The 14729-nt window shown below is 44.3% G+C and overlaps 1 protein-coding gene across 1 annotated transcript; it reads left to right on the top strand.

Annotated features, from left to right (window-relative positions):
- The first annotated feature begins 1688 nt into the window (after nucleotides 1-1688).
- Nucleotides 1689-14477, top strand: BNIP3L (BCL2 interacting protein 3 like). The gene is made up of 6 exons (XM_052701945.1): nucleotides 1689-1877; nucleotides 7088-7274; nucleotides 8344-8416; nucleotides 9538-9641; nucleotides 10467-10616; nucleotides 11720-14477. The coding sequence occupies exons 1-6, from the start codon at nucleotides 1793-1795 to the stop codon at nucleotides 11766-11768; spliced, it is 648 nt and encodes a 215-aa protein (XP_052557905.1). The 5' UTR covers nucleotides 1689-1792; the 3' UTR covers nucleotides 11769-14477.
- Nucleotides 14478-14729: the final 252 nt, after the last annotated feature.

The following is a 14729-nucleotide window of genomic DNA, read 5'->3' as shown; positions in this document are numbered from 1 at the left end:
TTTCAGCCAGCGCAGCGTAGATGAGAAAACGAAGATATTTGATAATGATCATCTAGAATGGGATAACTGTGACAGTTGTATGCACCCTAACCCTGATAAATTCTGATAAAAGTCATCTTTTTTGCTGAGTAACAAGGAGGTGAAACATTAATGCAGATGGGTCTGTCTGAATTTGTTTCAGTCTCTGATAGCCGCAGTGGTACTATCACACAACATTGATCCCCTGCCCCTGTTTATGTCCCCACGGCTGCTGATGGGAATGGCTTTGTGTGAAGGCCTCCATCAGTGCTCTTAGGGGGTAAAACGCCAGATGTGTTTGTGTGGGATGGGATTGGTTACAAAGTTCCATCAGAGATACTTCAGGCCTCGAAACAGACCTTGGAGTTTAGGTGGTATCACACGGAATGAAGGTAGCGAAACTGATTTATTGAGAAATGAAGGCAAGTTAAATTGTGGTGAAGTTGTTCTTGATGGATCGTTCTCCAAGAGTCTCGATGAAAAAGGAGATTAGAAGCAGGATGATCCTATTAAAAGTTATATCTGCAATACAAAGTATCTGTGGGAACCGGCTCTGCCTTCAGGCATTTATACGCTTGATCTTCAAGATGATATTGACTGTTGTCTTAAAACTCAGGTGATTTAGAACCTCGTGTTCTATATATGGCTATTTCATGTTAGCTACTTAGAATACGTGGTTGATGCAGAAGCTACTCTTGTTGTAACTGAAGAAACCTCACCAAGGTCAGGTACGTGTTGGCGCCTGTATTTCACCGCATTTGAAGTATTTCATTGCATTTCCAGGTCTATTTTCCCTGGAAATTCAGTGTTATTCTCGTTCACAGTACAGCAGTAGGTGCATGAGTAGCCTGAGGATATTTCTCATTTTCATACTGAGAGGAAACGGGTGCAGACAAATAATTTCACTTTTTACAGCTAAGAACAAGTGCGGTTTTGTTACATGGGTGCCCTCTTCTCTCTTAACTCTGCCACCATTTAAGTAAACTGCTGCACTTTGCTGAGTTAGGCTAGGTCTTAGAGGTTTATTTGGCCAAAGTCTTAAAAATTCAGTTAATTAGTACTGGGAGACCTAATCATGTTTTGTGGACCTACTAGTTTCGTTGGCTTTAAATTATTCGGGGCAAAATCAAGATGGCCGAGCTGGGGGAGAGGTTTTGGAGAACGATGCTTTGGCTGCGCAGGTTCAACTGCTTCCCTCACAGCAGCTGAGCGCGGGCAGGACGACGCACTGCCTCCTTCATGGGAAGCGGCACGGCCGGACCCCGGGCAGCTGAAGTGGTGCAGGCAGACCGTGTCGGGCTGCGAATGGCGGAACGGGATCCAGGAAGCCTTGGAATAGCGGGAAATGCGATCACTTCTCTCTGTCGAAGGATCAGTGAGGCGCAGACGCCGTGGGGGCTCGGTTTTCCAGTTACTCTGTGCCTGAGGCTCTGCCCCCTCCTCACGGTTCGCGCCTTTCCCCTCACGGTCCGCTCTTCCCGCCCACCCAGGCCCCACGCGCGCTCCTCCGCAGGCGCGGCGCTCCCATTGCGAAACGGCGCATGCGCGGGGCGGTGGCAGCGGGACGTGCGCAAGCACAGCGGGCGCCATGCTGCGCGGCACGCGCCCCGGGGCGGGCGGCGCGTGCGCAGCGGCGGAGGGTGGGAACGGCGCAGCTCGCGCATGCGCAGAGCGAGGAGGCGGGGCGGCGGGGCCCGGAGCGGAGTCCGGGTTTGTTGTTGTTGTCCCAGCCCCAGCGGCTCTCCGTCTCCTCGGCCGCCGCTCCTGCGCCGCCATGTCCAGCCCTCAGGAGCCGCCGCAGCACAACAACAACAACAACCCGCCGGCTGAGGGAACGCAAACCGAGCCGGGCCTCAATAGTGAGTGCAGCTCCGGCCGGCGTGCGGGAGCGGAGCGCGAGCAGGCGGGGGGCTGCGGCGGGGCCCGGAGCCCCTTCCCCCGCTCCGGGCTGCGATTGGCGGAGCGCGGGGCCGCGCGAGCCGCCGGGGGCCAATCGGCGGCGTCCGGAGGGGCTGCGAGGAGCGGGCGCTGAGGCGGGCAGGGCGGGCTGAGGGAAGGGGGTCGGGGCTGAGGGGGCAGGAGTGGCAACTCGAGCAGCTCGGGGTGTCGGGGTCTGGGCCGACGTGGGGCTGGAGGGGCTGCACTGAACAGGGCGAAGCCGAGGGGAGCGGAGAGGCTTTGTGCTGTGGTTGAACTGAGTTTATTCAGAAGCTAAGATGGGGATACGGCACGGCGGGGGGAGGAGCGCGGCTGGGAATGAGTTTATTCAGTGGCTGAGTCGATACCGCTGACGTGAGCTGTTTTCCTCTATATCCGGCGTCTGTGTCAGCTGCTCCCTGCATCCTTTTGTTCCCGGGATAACGCTCGCGTGGAGCATCGCTGCCTGCGCTGCCCGCGGGCTCCGGTGCTCAGCTGGCAGCGCTTATCCCGTGTGCGAAACTGCTGCCTCGGTGTGACCGCTGAGGATAGCCCAGGTGAAGAGCTGGATAGATGGTGTCAATGATTAACCATCCCTTCGGGGTTTATGATGAAGTCAAACTGACGATGAGATGCAGGGGTTGGCTGAGCTCTTGTCACTCACTGAGAATTGCAATAAGGAGCAAACGATGGCCTTCTCATAACGCTGCTGTTGTGTGATGGTGGTGTTATGCCTTGTGATAAGGAGTGCAATTTGTGCCCACCTGTGTAAAACAGGTATTTCTACCCAGTTATTCAGGGGAGCTACAGAACAGTTTTGACAACTTAAGTTTGCAGTGTGGAAACCTCATTGTGGCCTTTCAGTACTTGAAGGGAGCATATAAACGGGAGGGGGAATGGCTGTTTGTGAGGGTGGATGGTGATAGAACCAGGGGAATGCTTTTAAACTGAGACGGGGGTGGTTTAGGTTGGATATCAGGAAGAAGTTTTTCACACAGGTGGTGAGGCACTGGAACAGGTTGCCCAAGGAGGCTGTGGATGCCCCATCCCTGCAGGCATTTGAGGCCAGGCTGGATGTGGCTCCGGGCAGCCTGGGCTGCTGGTTGGTGACCTGCACACAGCAGGGGGTTGGGACCAGATGAGCACTGTGCTCCTTTTCAATCTAGGATTCTATGATTCTATCTCGATGTGTTGATGCTTCGTTTATAAATTGCCATCTTCGCTTCTGTACTTCATTATTTCCACGTTGTTTTCTGCTGGTACATTCAGTTACTCTGTGAAACACATTAATCAGCTGTAAGATGGGAACCACGAGGGATGAGCGCTGTAAGCCCAGGCTGGATCTGCCCACGTAGATCTTGCTGCTGGGTCAGTGCATAAAGGCTTAGCAAAATCAATGTGATTACTGGAGGTGGTGAGCACAAGGTATGAGAGGAAATGCTCAGTAATCTGTGCTCGGTGAACAAAATGAGTGCAACCAATCAGCTGCACGTGGCTTTAGTCCTGCTTTCAGATGTTCAGCTGCTCCACAATGCTTTGGTGTTGTAGGTGCATTTTCTGCCATTATATAAGCTTTTCAGTGACCCTTTTCAGGCTAATGAGTTGAGACACTTATTCATTTTGCTCTGTGTGTCATTTGTGTATGTTCAAGGCCTTTCATTCAGAGATCTCCAAGCACTTGAATTGAAGGGCAGAAGACCTGGGAATAAAACTGGCAACTGAATCTTTGCTTTGTTGGGTTCACCAAAAAGAAAACGAAGAAAGCTTACATCCTTTCGGAATCCTAGATGCTTCCTCCATTTTAATTATTACAGGACTCTGTTACATATTGACAAGGCGTCAGTCCCACCTCAGGCAGGAACCCATCAGCTCTGTCATGGAAAACTTGCTTAATAATTACTACTGTGGGAATCTGAACAGGTTGCTTTTCCTTTTGTTTTTTTTTTCCTTGTTAATACTGTACTTCTTTGTAAGAGCTGCTATTTCTTAGTTTATTCGGGCTGATCGTGGCTCAGACTAGAGAGCTGTTGACTGCTTTTATTTCTACACACGCACCTACCTGAAGTACTCCAGATTTTTCTATTTAATAAAAGCTATGTGTGCAGGGTGGCTGCACGCCAGGTGCCAGCCTGTTGATGCTTCAGTTTTGCAACAGGATTTGGGAGGGCTTGCCTGTGAACAGACTTAATGCTTCTGCAGAAGCCCTTGTTAGACGCTGATCCTGGGCTGGTCGGCTCGCTGTGGGCTCCCACTGACTGCATGAGGGTCCCACTGGATGGGCTGCAGTGCGATAGAAATGGGGAGCAACTACTCCACACCTCAGTTATCTTAATTATTTCTACTTGGGCAAGAAAATATGTCAGCCTCACTCTTAGAGAAGAAAAGTCAGGAGGTGTAACTCCTTGTGAATAGGTGGTCAGTGCAATTTACATTAACCAGAGGCCTGGTATGAAATGGCTAACAGGTATTTCTGCTGGTTTTTCTCTTAAGAACACGATCTGCATGCTGTTTCCTACCAAAAATATGAAAAAACTTTGTCATTTTTTCACAAATATTGAAATTCTTCAGAAAAAAAACTAAGCATGTAACGTGGTTAATTTCTTCATAAATAGCTACAAAAATTTTGTATATATCCATTCATAATGACATAATTTGCATTGGAGCATGGCCAGAATTCACAGAATCTGGGAGAGAAATGCCGTTTTTATAAACAGGTTCTGGGTTATTTTTTTTCCCCCCCCAAATTTTGTGATTTTGGAAGGGAGGAGGAAATAAACTGAGGAGGCTCCATTGACGGCTCACGTGAGAATGCTGAGTTCTACCATACCTCCAGCTGAACAGCCAAGTGGGATATGCAGTAAATTAAGCACTCTGTGGGTGATGAACATCACGGGTTGCTCTGCAGAGCTTCCTTGTGCTGCTGCTCCGCAGGCAGAGGCTGCCGTCCCTGTTTGGCTCTGTGGAGCTGCAGGGTTTGCTGGCTGTAGCTCCCAGTGGGAGGATGTGGCGTGTTGCAGCTTGATGTCAGATTAGGCTTCCGTGAGTGTATTTTGATTCATTAAAAGTGAGGTCAGACAGGGAACGTGCTGCTGCTCATGTAAAGCGCTGCTTGGGGCTCTGTGCTCACGGTGAATTTACTGCTCTTCCTGGCGTGGCTGCAACATTTTTTAGATAAACAGCGAGTTTTGTCAGTCCAGACTGAACACCCATAAAGCCTCTGTGGAACCCAGTGCTGTGGAGGGGCTGTCTGGAGGCTGACGGAAGCAGCCCAGTATCTCCTGGGGTTGGTGTGTAATTGTGTGCAAGCTCAGTGCACACCCAGATTCCTTGCTTGTGAATACAGCTTGGGGAAAACAGGCCGTCGGCCGCCAGCACTCGGCAGAGCGTGGTGCACAGCGGTGTGTCCGTAACTGATGCCGCCGGTAGACTATTTCAGGTTCACAAAAACAAGTCGATAATTGGTCATATGCGCCTTCCTGTGTCACTGAGGGGTTCACAGAGCTGGAGCTGGGCTGTAAAAACAAATGGAGCCATTAAAGGTGCATTTCATAAGGCGAGAAACCAGTGTTGAAGTTTTGAACCGATGCAGGTAATTTTAAGAAGGCATTTCAGCTGTTTTGTTTGTATCTTTAGGCTTCATTTTCTCTTTCTTTTTGGCTGTTTTTACCTCAGCGATCAACCATTCACCTGCAGATAGTGTCAGTGATGTAACATACGTGTGAAATCATTGTCTCACTGATAATGGGAAATAATGTTGCACTTTATACTTGTGAGAAATCGGAGATCTTTGCCCTCCCTAATCAGGATCTTCTCACATGAAAGTGTTGTTTATGCTCCATGTGCTGTACTGCGTTAAACAGCATTTTTGTTCAGGAAACTGCTGTGACCTCTTTGGGAGGACACAGAAACTTTAGAGATGATGGAATTAATGCTGTGTGTTCTTGATGTTCTGATGGTGTTTCAAGTAGTTCATTGTGTTTGCAGCTCAGTTTTTAATCAAGTATTTAAACGGTGGCTGCGTCAAACGCAACATGACTTTAAAAGGTTGTTAATGTAGTTGAAGAGGCTTTAACAGCAGCAGTGTCTGAAGGCCTTACAGCTTTCCTAACAAAATGGAACACCAGAAGATCCTAACTGCAAATGTTTTCTTACACAGAGCCTTGGAACACAGCTAAATGACAGGATTCTATAGCATGGGTAAATGCAGTGTGAAATTCAGTAATTGAGGTGGTAACTGCAAGGAGAAACCCGTCAGTTGTCGCTGTGTGAGGCCAGTAGGTCTTCTGTAGCTGCGCAGTCACAGGACTCTGGGCTTGTATCTTAATGAGGAGGTTGGAGTTGCAATCGGATAGGGAATGTACTTAAATATTTGGAACAGGTTGAAGGGTGGAGATCTGTTTTACCTTCACCCCTCGGGACGCTGAGTGGTGCAAATTGAAACTTGGCTCTCGGGAACGTGGGGGTAAAGACTTTTTAGTTGAGTTAACCTGCACGTGAAGTCACACAGAACACAAGAAGTTCCACCTCAATCTCAGGAAGCGTTTCTTTATTGAGGGGGTGGCTGAGCGCGGGTTGCCCAGGAAGGTGTGAGATCTTACAGGATGTTCAGCAGCTGCCTGGATGTGGTGCTGGCTGCAGCTCTGGGGGGCCCTGCTGGGCTGGGACTTGATGGGCCCAGAGGTGCATCAACCCCAGCTGCCTTGTGGGTCTGGGAACGCATGGGATATTTTATATGGTATGACTTCTGTGTAAGTAAATGTGAAGAATTTCCTTTGAAAAAGGAACATAGGAGTAGAACAGGGAAAGAGGAGTGATTAGTGTAGCTGAGTGATACGCAGATAATGGAAACTTCAAACTGTGGGGAGAAATGTGGTCTGTTGAAGTATTGATTTTGGGGGAGATGGGGGACAGTGTACCTGGCTTCAGGGGTAGGAAGCAACATAACATTTTGGAGGTGTTTTTTTTTTTTTGTGCAACATGAAGAAACACATCAGCCTTGTCTTCCATACGTGTTTATGAGCTTTTTCCCAGCACCAGTGTGTGTTATCTGAATTCACCACGTTCAGGGCCCTTTTTCTGTGTGCACTTGATAAACTTTACATGGTTTTAGCTTCACTGCTTTTAATGAAATGATGCCTGGCTTGCCCAACAGGTTCTTGGGTGGAGTTGCAGATGAACGGCAATGGCAACAGCAATGATAATGGCAATGGGAAAAACGGAGGGCTGGAGCATGTCCCATCATCATCCTCCATCCATAATGGAGACATGGAGAAAATTCTTCTGGATGCCCAGCATGAATCGGGACAGAGCAGCTCAAGAGGCAGCTCCCACTGTGACAGGTAAGTGAACGTTTGCTGTCCTGCATGCTGTTGTTTGCAGTTTTTAATCCTGTTGTTGTTAATTGAAGGGTAATGTTTTTTCTCCAGCTTAAGTGTGTCATGCTCCAGCATTTGGAGCACTTGCTTGCTCTTGAACAGCAAATAAATCATTTCACTGTTAAACAAAGCCATGGAATCTAGAAGCAGAGGTTACATCTACACTACAGTTAAATTCTACATTGTCATAAACCATTCAGGATATGAAATATATTAGCTTTATTGGCTCATTAGTAACAATATGATGTACATATCCTTGTTTTCAGTCAAACATAATAAAATGCATCACTGGACTTGGCAGAAAGAAAGAATTTGTACTTCCTGCTTTCAGTACTCTGCTTTTTTTCCAACGAAGGCAAAATATCTTTGCCTGACAGTATAACCCCTAGAGGCACAGGTGAGCATTATGGTATTCCTAGTTCTTCGTTGTGCCTTTCCCTTGAAGGCTTTAGGCCAGTTTTGGAGGCCCATAAGCAGTTTCTATAGATAATTTTACGTGTTCATCTGCTTATGTCTCCTCTGGATTTTCTGAATGATGGCTGTCTGTTGAACTCTCTTGTCTATTGTACACATTAAGTAGCTGCTCAGTAATAAAAGATATTTAAAATTAGTTAGGCCTGATTTAATTACAGACTGTATAGGCAATCTTTGAAGGCACTTTGTGCAATATTTAAAACAGAACACTTGCTTTAATAGAAAGTAAACGGCTTCTTACCTCTTTATTGATAAGGAACTGGCTTATTTTCTTAACTGCCAGTACTTCAGTATTTTCAGTCCAAATTCTCTGGGATGGCAGTCAGTCCTGCTGAGAGAGGTGGGATTACTTAAAAAAAAAAAAAAAAAAAAAAAAGGGGGCAAAGCAAAGGTTTTATGAAGACATTTTTATCCTGGTGACTGTAGTCTGTTACTCATTTGAATGGTGTGCAGAAGCACGTGTGGAAATGATTGAGCTGAGATGCTATTAATGCTAATTATTCTTTAGCTGAGAATACAGTGTGACAAAAGTGACATAATGAAATCAATTTTTCTTTAGCCCTTCACCTCAAGAAGATGGACAGATAACGTTTGATGTGGAAATGCACACAAGTAAAGACAGTAGTTCTCAGGTATTTAACATTTTAAAACAATTAACTTTGGAAAATATGTTAAAGTTGTAGGTATTGTGCATATAAATCATGCCTAGGTCGATACTGGGAGAACTTGAAGGGCAGAGCGAGTTTTCTGTCACCTCAGAAGGTCTTTAATATCATTTATTTTACCTGTCAAAGGAAATCCATTGAACTGCTGCTCTCTAGCAGGTTTTTTCATTTTGAGACCCTGATGGACGCTGTGTGCATCCATCAGCTCACACAGAGAGCAGTCTTCATAATACAGACCGAGAGGAGACTGATGCCAAAGTTAGTTTGCTAATGAAATGGAATTTGCTGTCTTCAGCAGCATAAGAAAGCAATTCTGGAGGAAAGAAGCCTTGCATTTAATTGTGTCTAAGATCTGGCCAAAGAGCAGGACTTACACTGGAGCCCTGCAGAGAGCCAGAGCTCCCTGAATAAAGTTGCTGGCCAGGTCTGCCATCTATTTTGTTGAATTTGATTACTTTTGTCATGGTTCCCACTTATCTTAACAGTCATCTCTCTTATTTTTCTAAATTCTCAGGTCCTTTTAGCTAACTTTTTTTTTCTTATATCATGTGATGTAAGGTTAACTCCTTGGGTGAAGGCAGCTGAGTGCTTGACTTTCCCTGCTGCCCCTGAGCTGCACCCAGGAGAGTCCCCTCCTTCATGTAACAGTAATTTTAAGTAACTCCTTTAGGACCTTCTAAGTATTCTTTTTGAAGCATTTTCATTTTGCCTTTCTGTGCTTTATCTACATTCTGCATGCTTTAAATCAAATGTCATGAAATTGGTTTTTAAAAACTGTGTTTAATTACAATTATCATTAAACAAACAACAAAAAAACCCCAAACAAAAATATCCATGTGCAAAAAACCCAACTTACTGCTGTGTTGGGCTCCTAGGTGTAATAACATAATTGGTGACATGCTGACGTCTGCAGTGCCTTCTTTTAGAACAATAAAGTCCCTCTCAAATAGTAGGTAGCGTGAGAACACTTGCTTGTTTTCAGGTGCTGCCATTTGGTGCTTATCAGTTTATTCCTGTTGTTGCTCTCAACTTAATGCCATGAGGAGGAGCTAACTGGCTGTTACAGGGTTTGTCTCGTGTATTTTCAGTCTGAAGAAGAAGCAGTCGAAGGAGAGAAGGAGTTGGAGGTGTTGAAGAAAAGTGCTGACTGGGTGTCAGACTGGTCGAGTAGGCCTGAAAACATTCCTCCCAAGTGAGTTAAACTTTTCTTAATGAATTTTACAGAACTGTGTGGGTTGGAAGGGACCTCTGGAGATCATCTAGTGCAACCTCCCTGCCGAAGCAGGTTCCCTAGAGTTCCTTTGCATGCAGGAGGGAAGAACCATGAGACTCACTTATTCTGTCTGTGCAAATAAGGCCAACTCTGAGACAAAGAGTTTTCTTTTGGGAGGCTGCAAAAAGTTGAGGCAGTGAAGTTTGCAAATCATAATAACATCAGAAAGCCTTTTGCTGAAAGTAACCTGAATCTATGGCAAGTTGATTACGAGGTTTCTTTGCAGAATTATTGGGAGACCTGGTTGCTTGGAGCTGGTATTAACAGGTTATTGAATGGAAGCTTTGAGCAAGTCTCACAGATTCTCTGTACCTTTTTTCTTTCTGTGTAAAATATATGATGTTCATCCAGTGGAGGGGAAACATTGAGAACCTTGAATGCAAAGCCTTTTAAGAAAGCAGAGGATGCTGTCTGCATCTGGCAGACTTCTGTGTCTCTGTTTGGAACAAAAAATGAGGCTCTTGCTAACAAATCCCATCCATCTCTCAGACTAACCTCTCTTCAGCTGCTGCTCCCTTTGTCTCTATACTGTCTATGTAAGTGGTCTCTTCACAATGCCTCCTATTTTTCTCTTTGCTCCCCTACTCTGTACAGGATCTCTTGCTTTGGTCTGCAGCTCTTTGTACTTAAAAAAAAAAAAAAAAAAAAAGTTTCTGCAGAGATCTGTGCATATGTGTGCAATTAAAAAAAAGGCAACAATAAGAAAGTGTTGAATTTTTTTCTCTCCTCCCCCTTTTCTTTCAGGGAATTTCATTTCAGACATCCTAAACGTTCGGTGTCTTTAAGTATGAGGAAAAGTGGAGCAATGAAGAAAGGTGGCATTTTCTCTGCAGAATTTCTTAAGGTTTTCATTCCATCTCTGTTCATATCTCATGTTTTGGCTTTGGGACTAGGGTAAGTATTAACCTAATTCTCACTTCAACTTTTTGCATCTGGCTTTGATTTTCTGCTTTACTTGAATGTCGGGTGCTTGCTGAAAAGGGCTTTGTCTGGAGTAACTCGAGTGTTGTTGCACCTTGCCTTTTTGCTTTGGTTTTCAAATGCAGGAAAACGTTGCAGCAATGGTAATCATGAGTATGTTGTATTTTATAGGTCAAGTTTCTTATATTGAGAATGCATGGATTATCATGAATTTGCAGATAACCTTTGCAATTACAGCACGTACCAGCTGGTTATCCATGCGTTCTCAAACACTTCAGGTTATGTAGGGAAAGTAAGAGCAGGTGGAAAACTGTAATGTTTATTAACCATTACAAAACCACAGTGTGCAAATACTGGCTGCTGAATTTCTCTGTGCGGTGCATTCTCTGTCCAATGCTGCAGTTCTCTGATGTTAGCAAATATAAAGGTTTGAATGCTTAGGTGCATGAAATACTGGATGTGTCCTGTGAGATCAGCTGCTGATTTGCTCAGCAGTGTTTTTCATGCCTGCATAATCCAACATTTCTGAGCTTGCTTAAATTCTAACATGTTTATCCATCTTGAGTTCTTTTGTGAAGGAGAGAAAGGCACACGTTGAGAAAATTAGGAGGATAGAATCTATGAAAGTACATTGTAAGATAGCTGTGCTACTGTGTAAGTGTGCCTTCTACCTGAAACACTGCCTGAATGTCAGAGGTCTGTGTTTGTGTAGGTCCTCAGTTCTTATCTCTTCGTTTTCTGGCAATACTTTGTTTTACTGCAATAGTCATCTGGGAGCGGTGCTGAGCTCTTCAAGAGCCCCCTCAGTCAGGTGGTCTGCAGAGGCATCAGGGCTCCTGGGCCGGGTGCTGCACAGCTTGGAACTGTAAGCAGCCCAGTTACTGAACACTGGTAGCATCAGTGCTTCTGGGCTCCCCTGACAGCGTCGCTCTTACGTCGTTTTATAAGTGAAATGAAGTCCTTGGGAGAACCTCATGGAGCCTGAAAGACAAATCAGAATAGCAGAGTGCCTGAGAACTGTGAGAAGCGGGGAGTATTCCTGTGAGCTGTGATGTGCTTTATGCTTTTTATTTCAGCATCTACATCGGAAAACGACTGACCACACCTTCAGCCAGCACTTACTGAGAGACGGGGTGCAAAACCTGGACCCCCACGTGACCTGTGAAGGTGTTTCTGTCTCGTTTAGTACGTTCGACTTGAGACCGTTTTAAGCATGACCCTGACTTCACCCTTTCTTTACATATCCAGGTTTTTGCTAATTCTGGAATTCAGTATTGTGTTGGAACTCTGTTGAGGTGTTTTGCTATCCACATTCTTTTCCTCTCTCCTCCCATTCCCTTGCCTCTTGGCCTGCAAGACACGTCAGAGTTGCTGAACAGAGTTTACAACTGTCTATATGTTGCAAGGGCTTCTCTCAATGCAAAATGCCACCAGCAAGTTTTAATTTTATCAGTGATGCTGTTGCCTCCTTAGTGCAACCTGACTTAAATTGCAGTTGTGCATGGTATAAATGTGACTGTGTTATAGTGATAAACTTAAGTATCTTCTGAAGAAAATTATTGATTGGAGTGAAATTGAATTCTGCTTTTGAGAAACAAACCGGTTGTGAAATAAACTAAGAAATTCCTGGCAATAAAACATGGTTTAAATCAGCTCACAGGGGAATTTCCTATATGCTCCCCCTTACGTTGGCTAGCACCATTTGATTTGCAGGAGGCAAAGACTGCATAAGTTTTAAAGTAGAATACCTAAATCCATCAGCATATTTTAATATTAGATAATTGTTGTAATTTTGTCTTTTCTATGAAGTCAGCTCCTTATTCCTTGTAGGAAAGCTGTCTGATGCCTAGAAGTGATTAGAAAAAAATGCACTGTTTGCATGTGAAGAAGCTTTTTCTTTTCCTTACTTGTTTTCTTGAGGGAGAATTTTAAATGTGAAATCTTCCTATGAAATGTAGTTTTAAATTAAGGAAAAACCCAACAGCTGTAGGTGTAGTTAGGCTCTGTGTAAAAGGATCGATGCTGTTTGTTGTGGAACCATTTTACATTACGATAACGGGGCAGTTTCGGAGGACGAAGTGGTTGACCAGACTTCAGGGGGACAATCTTGCGGGTGTGTGAGGATTCAGAGGTCGCAGAGCTCTGAAATGTCCTTTGCAAATGAGTTTTCAATATTCCTCTCTGTTTACTGTACAATCTCCTTCGGGGGGACGTGGGACCTGAACGTCGCCTGCGATGTCTCATGTTAGGTAGACTCCTTGCTCATGTTGAACTTTAACCTTAGGGAACATTAAGCCTTGTCCTCCTTCAGTGACACTTCTTTTCAAAATGTGAAGCTTTAGTACCAAATTGTTACAAAGCATTGGGACGTCCGCGTCCTGAAATAGATTTTATTGGATTTCAGAACATGTAGCATGACTCTGAAGGATAGAATACTCTTTTATATATATATATATGAATATATTAAAAAATATGGTATAGACTTTAATACTAAGTATTTAGGGAGCAATGCTAATTTTAAGGCTAGCAAAAATCTCGTTTAAATAAAAACTTTAGTAGTCTGACTTGTAGGAAATATTAAGAAAATACAGTCAGCTGGTTTGGGGAGAACAGCCACCTGGATTGTTTGCTTGCATCAGATTTTATAAAGTTGAATATCCGATTCAGCAGTGATCACTTGGAACAGCTTGCATAGCAGCTAAATCCCAGTTGAGGTTTGGTTCGAGAGAGCTTAGTTAGCTCCCAGGAAGAGAAGAAGCTGAGTGTAAATCCACTGCTAACCTGTGCTCATTCTTATTCCCTACTTCTGAATGCTGTTGGAGAATGCTTTCGGGGTAAAAGAGCAGTCGGCCATTCTGTGGAAGACATCTGCTTCACTTGTATCTGGGAGCGCTGCTGGTGCCCGAGTTGCTACAACTGCATCTTTGTTTCAAGTGTGGATGTTGGGTTTCACCCAGAGGTGGGGGAGGTAGGGAGGAAGTGGTGAGGGTGGTTCAGGTGCTACCGAGTGCAGGGCTTTGCAGTCCTGAAAAGCTGAGGGGATGGGGAAAGGCTGATACACTTTCAGTTCTAATTGTAGCACCTTGTTTTGTATCAAAATTGGAATAGTGGAAAAAGTAGGGAATACTTTCCTTTGACAAAATAAAATTACCCCTTTCTAAATTAGAAGGTATTTCTTCAGAATATGTGATAAGTAACACTGCAAGCTTGTGGCTGGGGTATCAACATACAGTTTATAATATTTGAAGGAGCCATGAAATAAAAAATGGTAAAGATTACAGCTGAGGGATGAATCCATGATCACTGTAGTGATGCGATGCTATTTATTGATGCCCTACTATAAACTTGGAATGAAAGTCTACGACTTCTGGTTTTACAAGGAACAGAAACAGACTATTTCATTTGAAAAGGGGTTTCAACTGTTGATAGTTGAAGTTTTGTTAAGGTAGATGTTTAAAAAGCTTTATACCTGTTTACAGTTTTGGAAAAAAAAAAAAAAAGCAGGCTTCATTTTTCTTACATGCTTTGAAAACTGGCCTAAATACTTGTAAATATGATCAACAAAAGATTGCATAAACTCACACATTGAAAATGCAGCAGGTAATGTAACTGCAGTCAGAACACATTCACTGTTTTAAGAAGTGAAAGCTGAAGATGATAAGAAACTCGAAATTTTTAAATTGACATTTATTGAAATATTGGAGTGAACTGAGCCAAAGTGATTATGCATCTTCATACATTAGTTAGCACTTTGTAACATTCTATACAGTTTACAGTACATGTATAAGTTGTAGCTTATAAACATTTTGTGCCATTAAAGCTCTCACAAAACTGCTTGTCTGACTTTACTTCGTGCTGCGCCTTTTTCTTTGCCTTTCTTTTTTTATAAGCAGGACTGCTTTGTATCATGCTGTATGGAGCTTGTATTCCATATTGCTTGTGTAACACGTGGGTTATGTGAATGTGGAAGCTGCTACTTATAGGCTGGAATAATTCCTTTTCTAAGGTGGCTTGGGTTGGTTTATTTGAGTGTCTCAATACCATCAGCTTCTTTTTCTGAAGCACTTAATAAAAATACTTCTGTTG

Source organism: Tympanuchus pallidicinctus, unplaced genomic scaffold (genome assembly GCF_026119805.1).
Source record: "Tympanuchus pallidicinctus isolate F22 unplaced genomic scaffold, pur_lepc_1.0 scaffold42, whole genome shotgun sequence".
Classification (NCBI taxonomy): Eukaryota; Metazoa; Chordata; class Aves; order Galliformes; family Phasianidae; genus Tympanuchus; species Tympanuchus pallidicinctus.
Note: the sequence above shows the minus strand (reverse complement) of the source record. Positions and strands in the feature narration are given on the sequence as shown.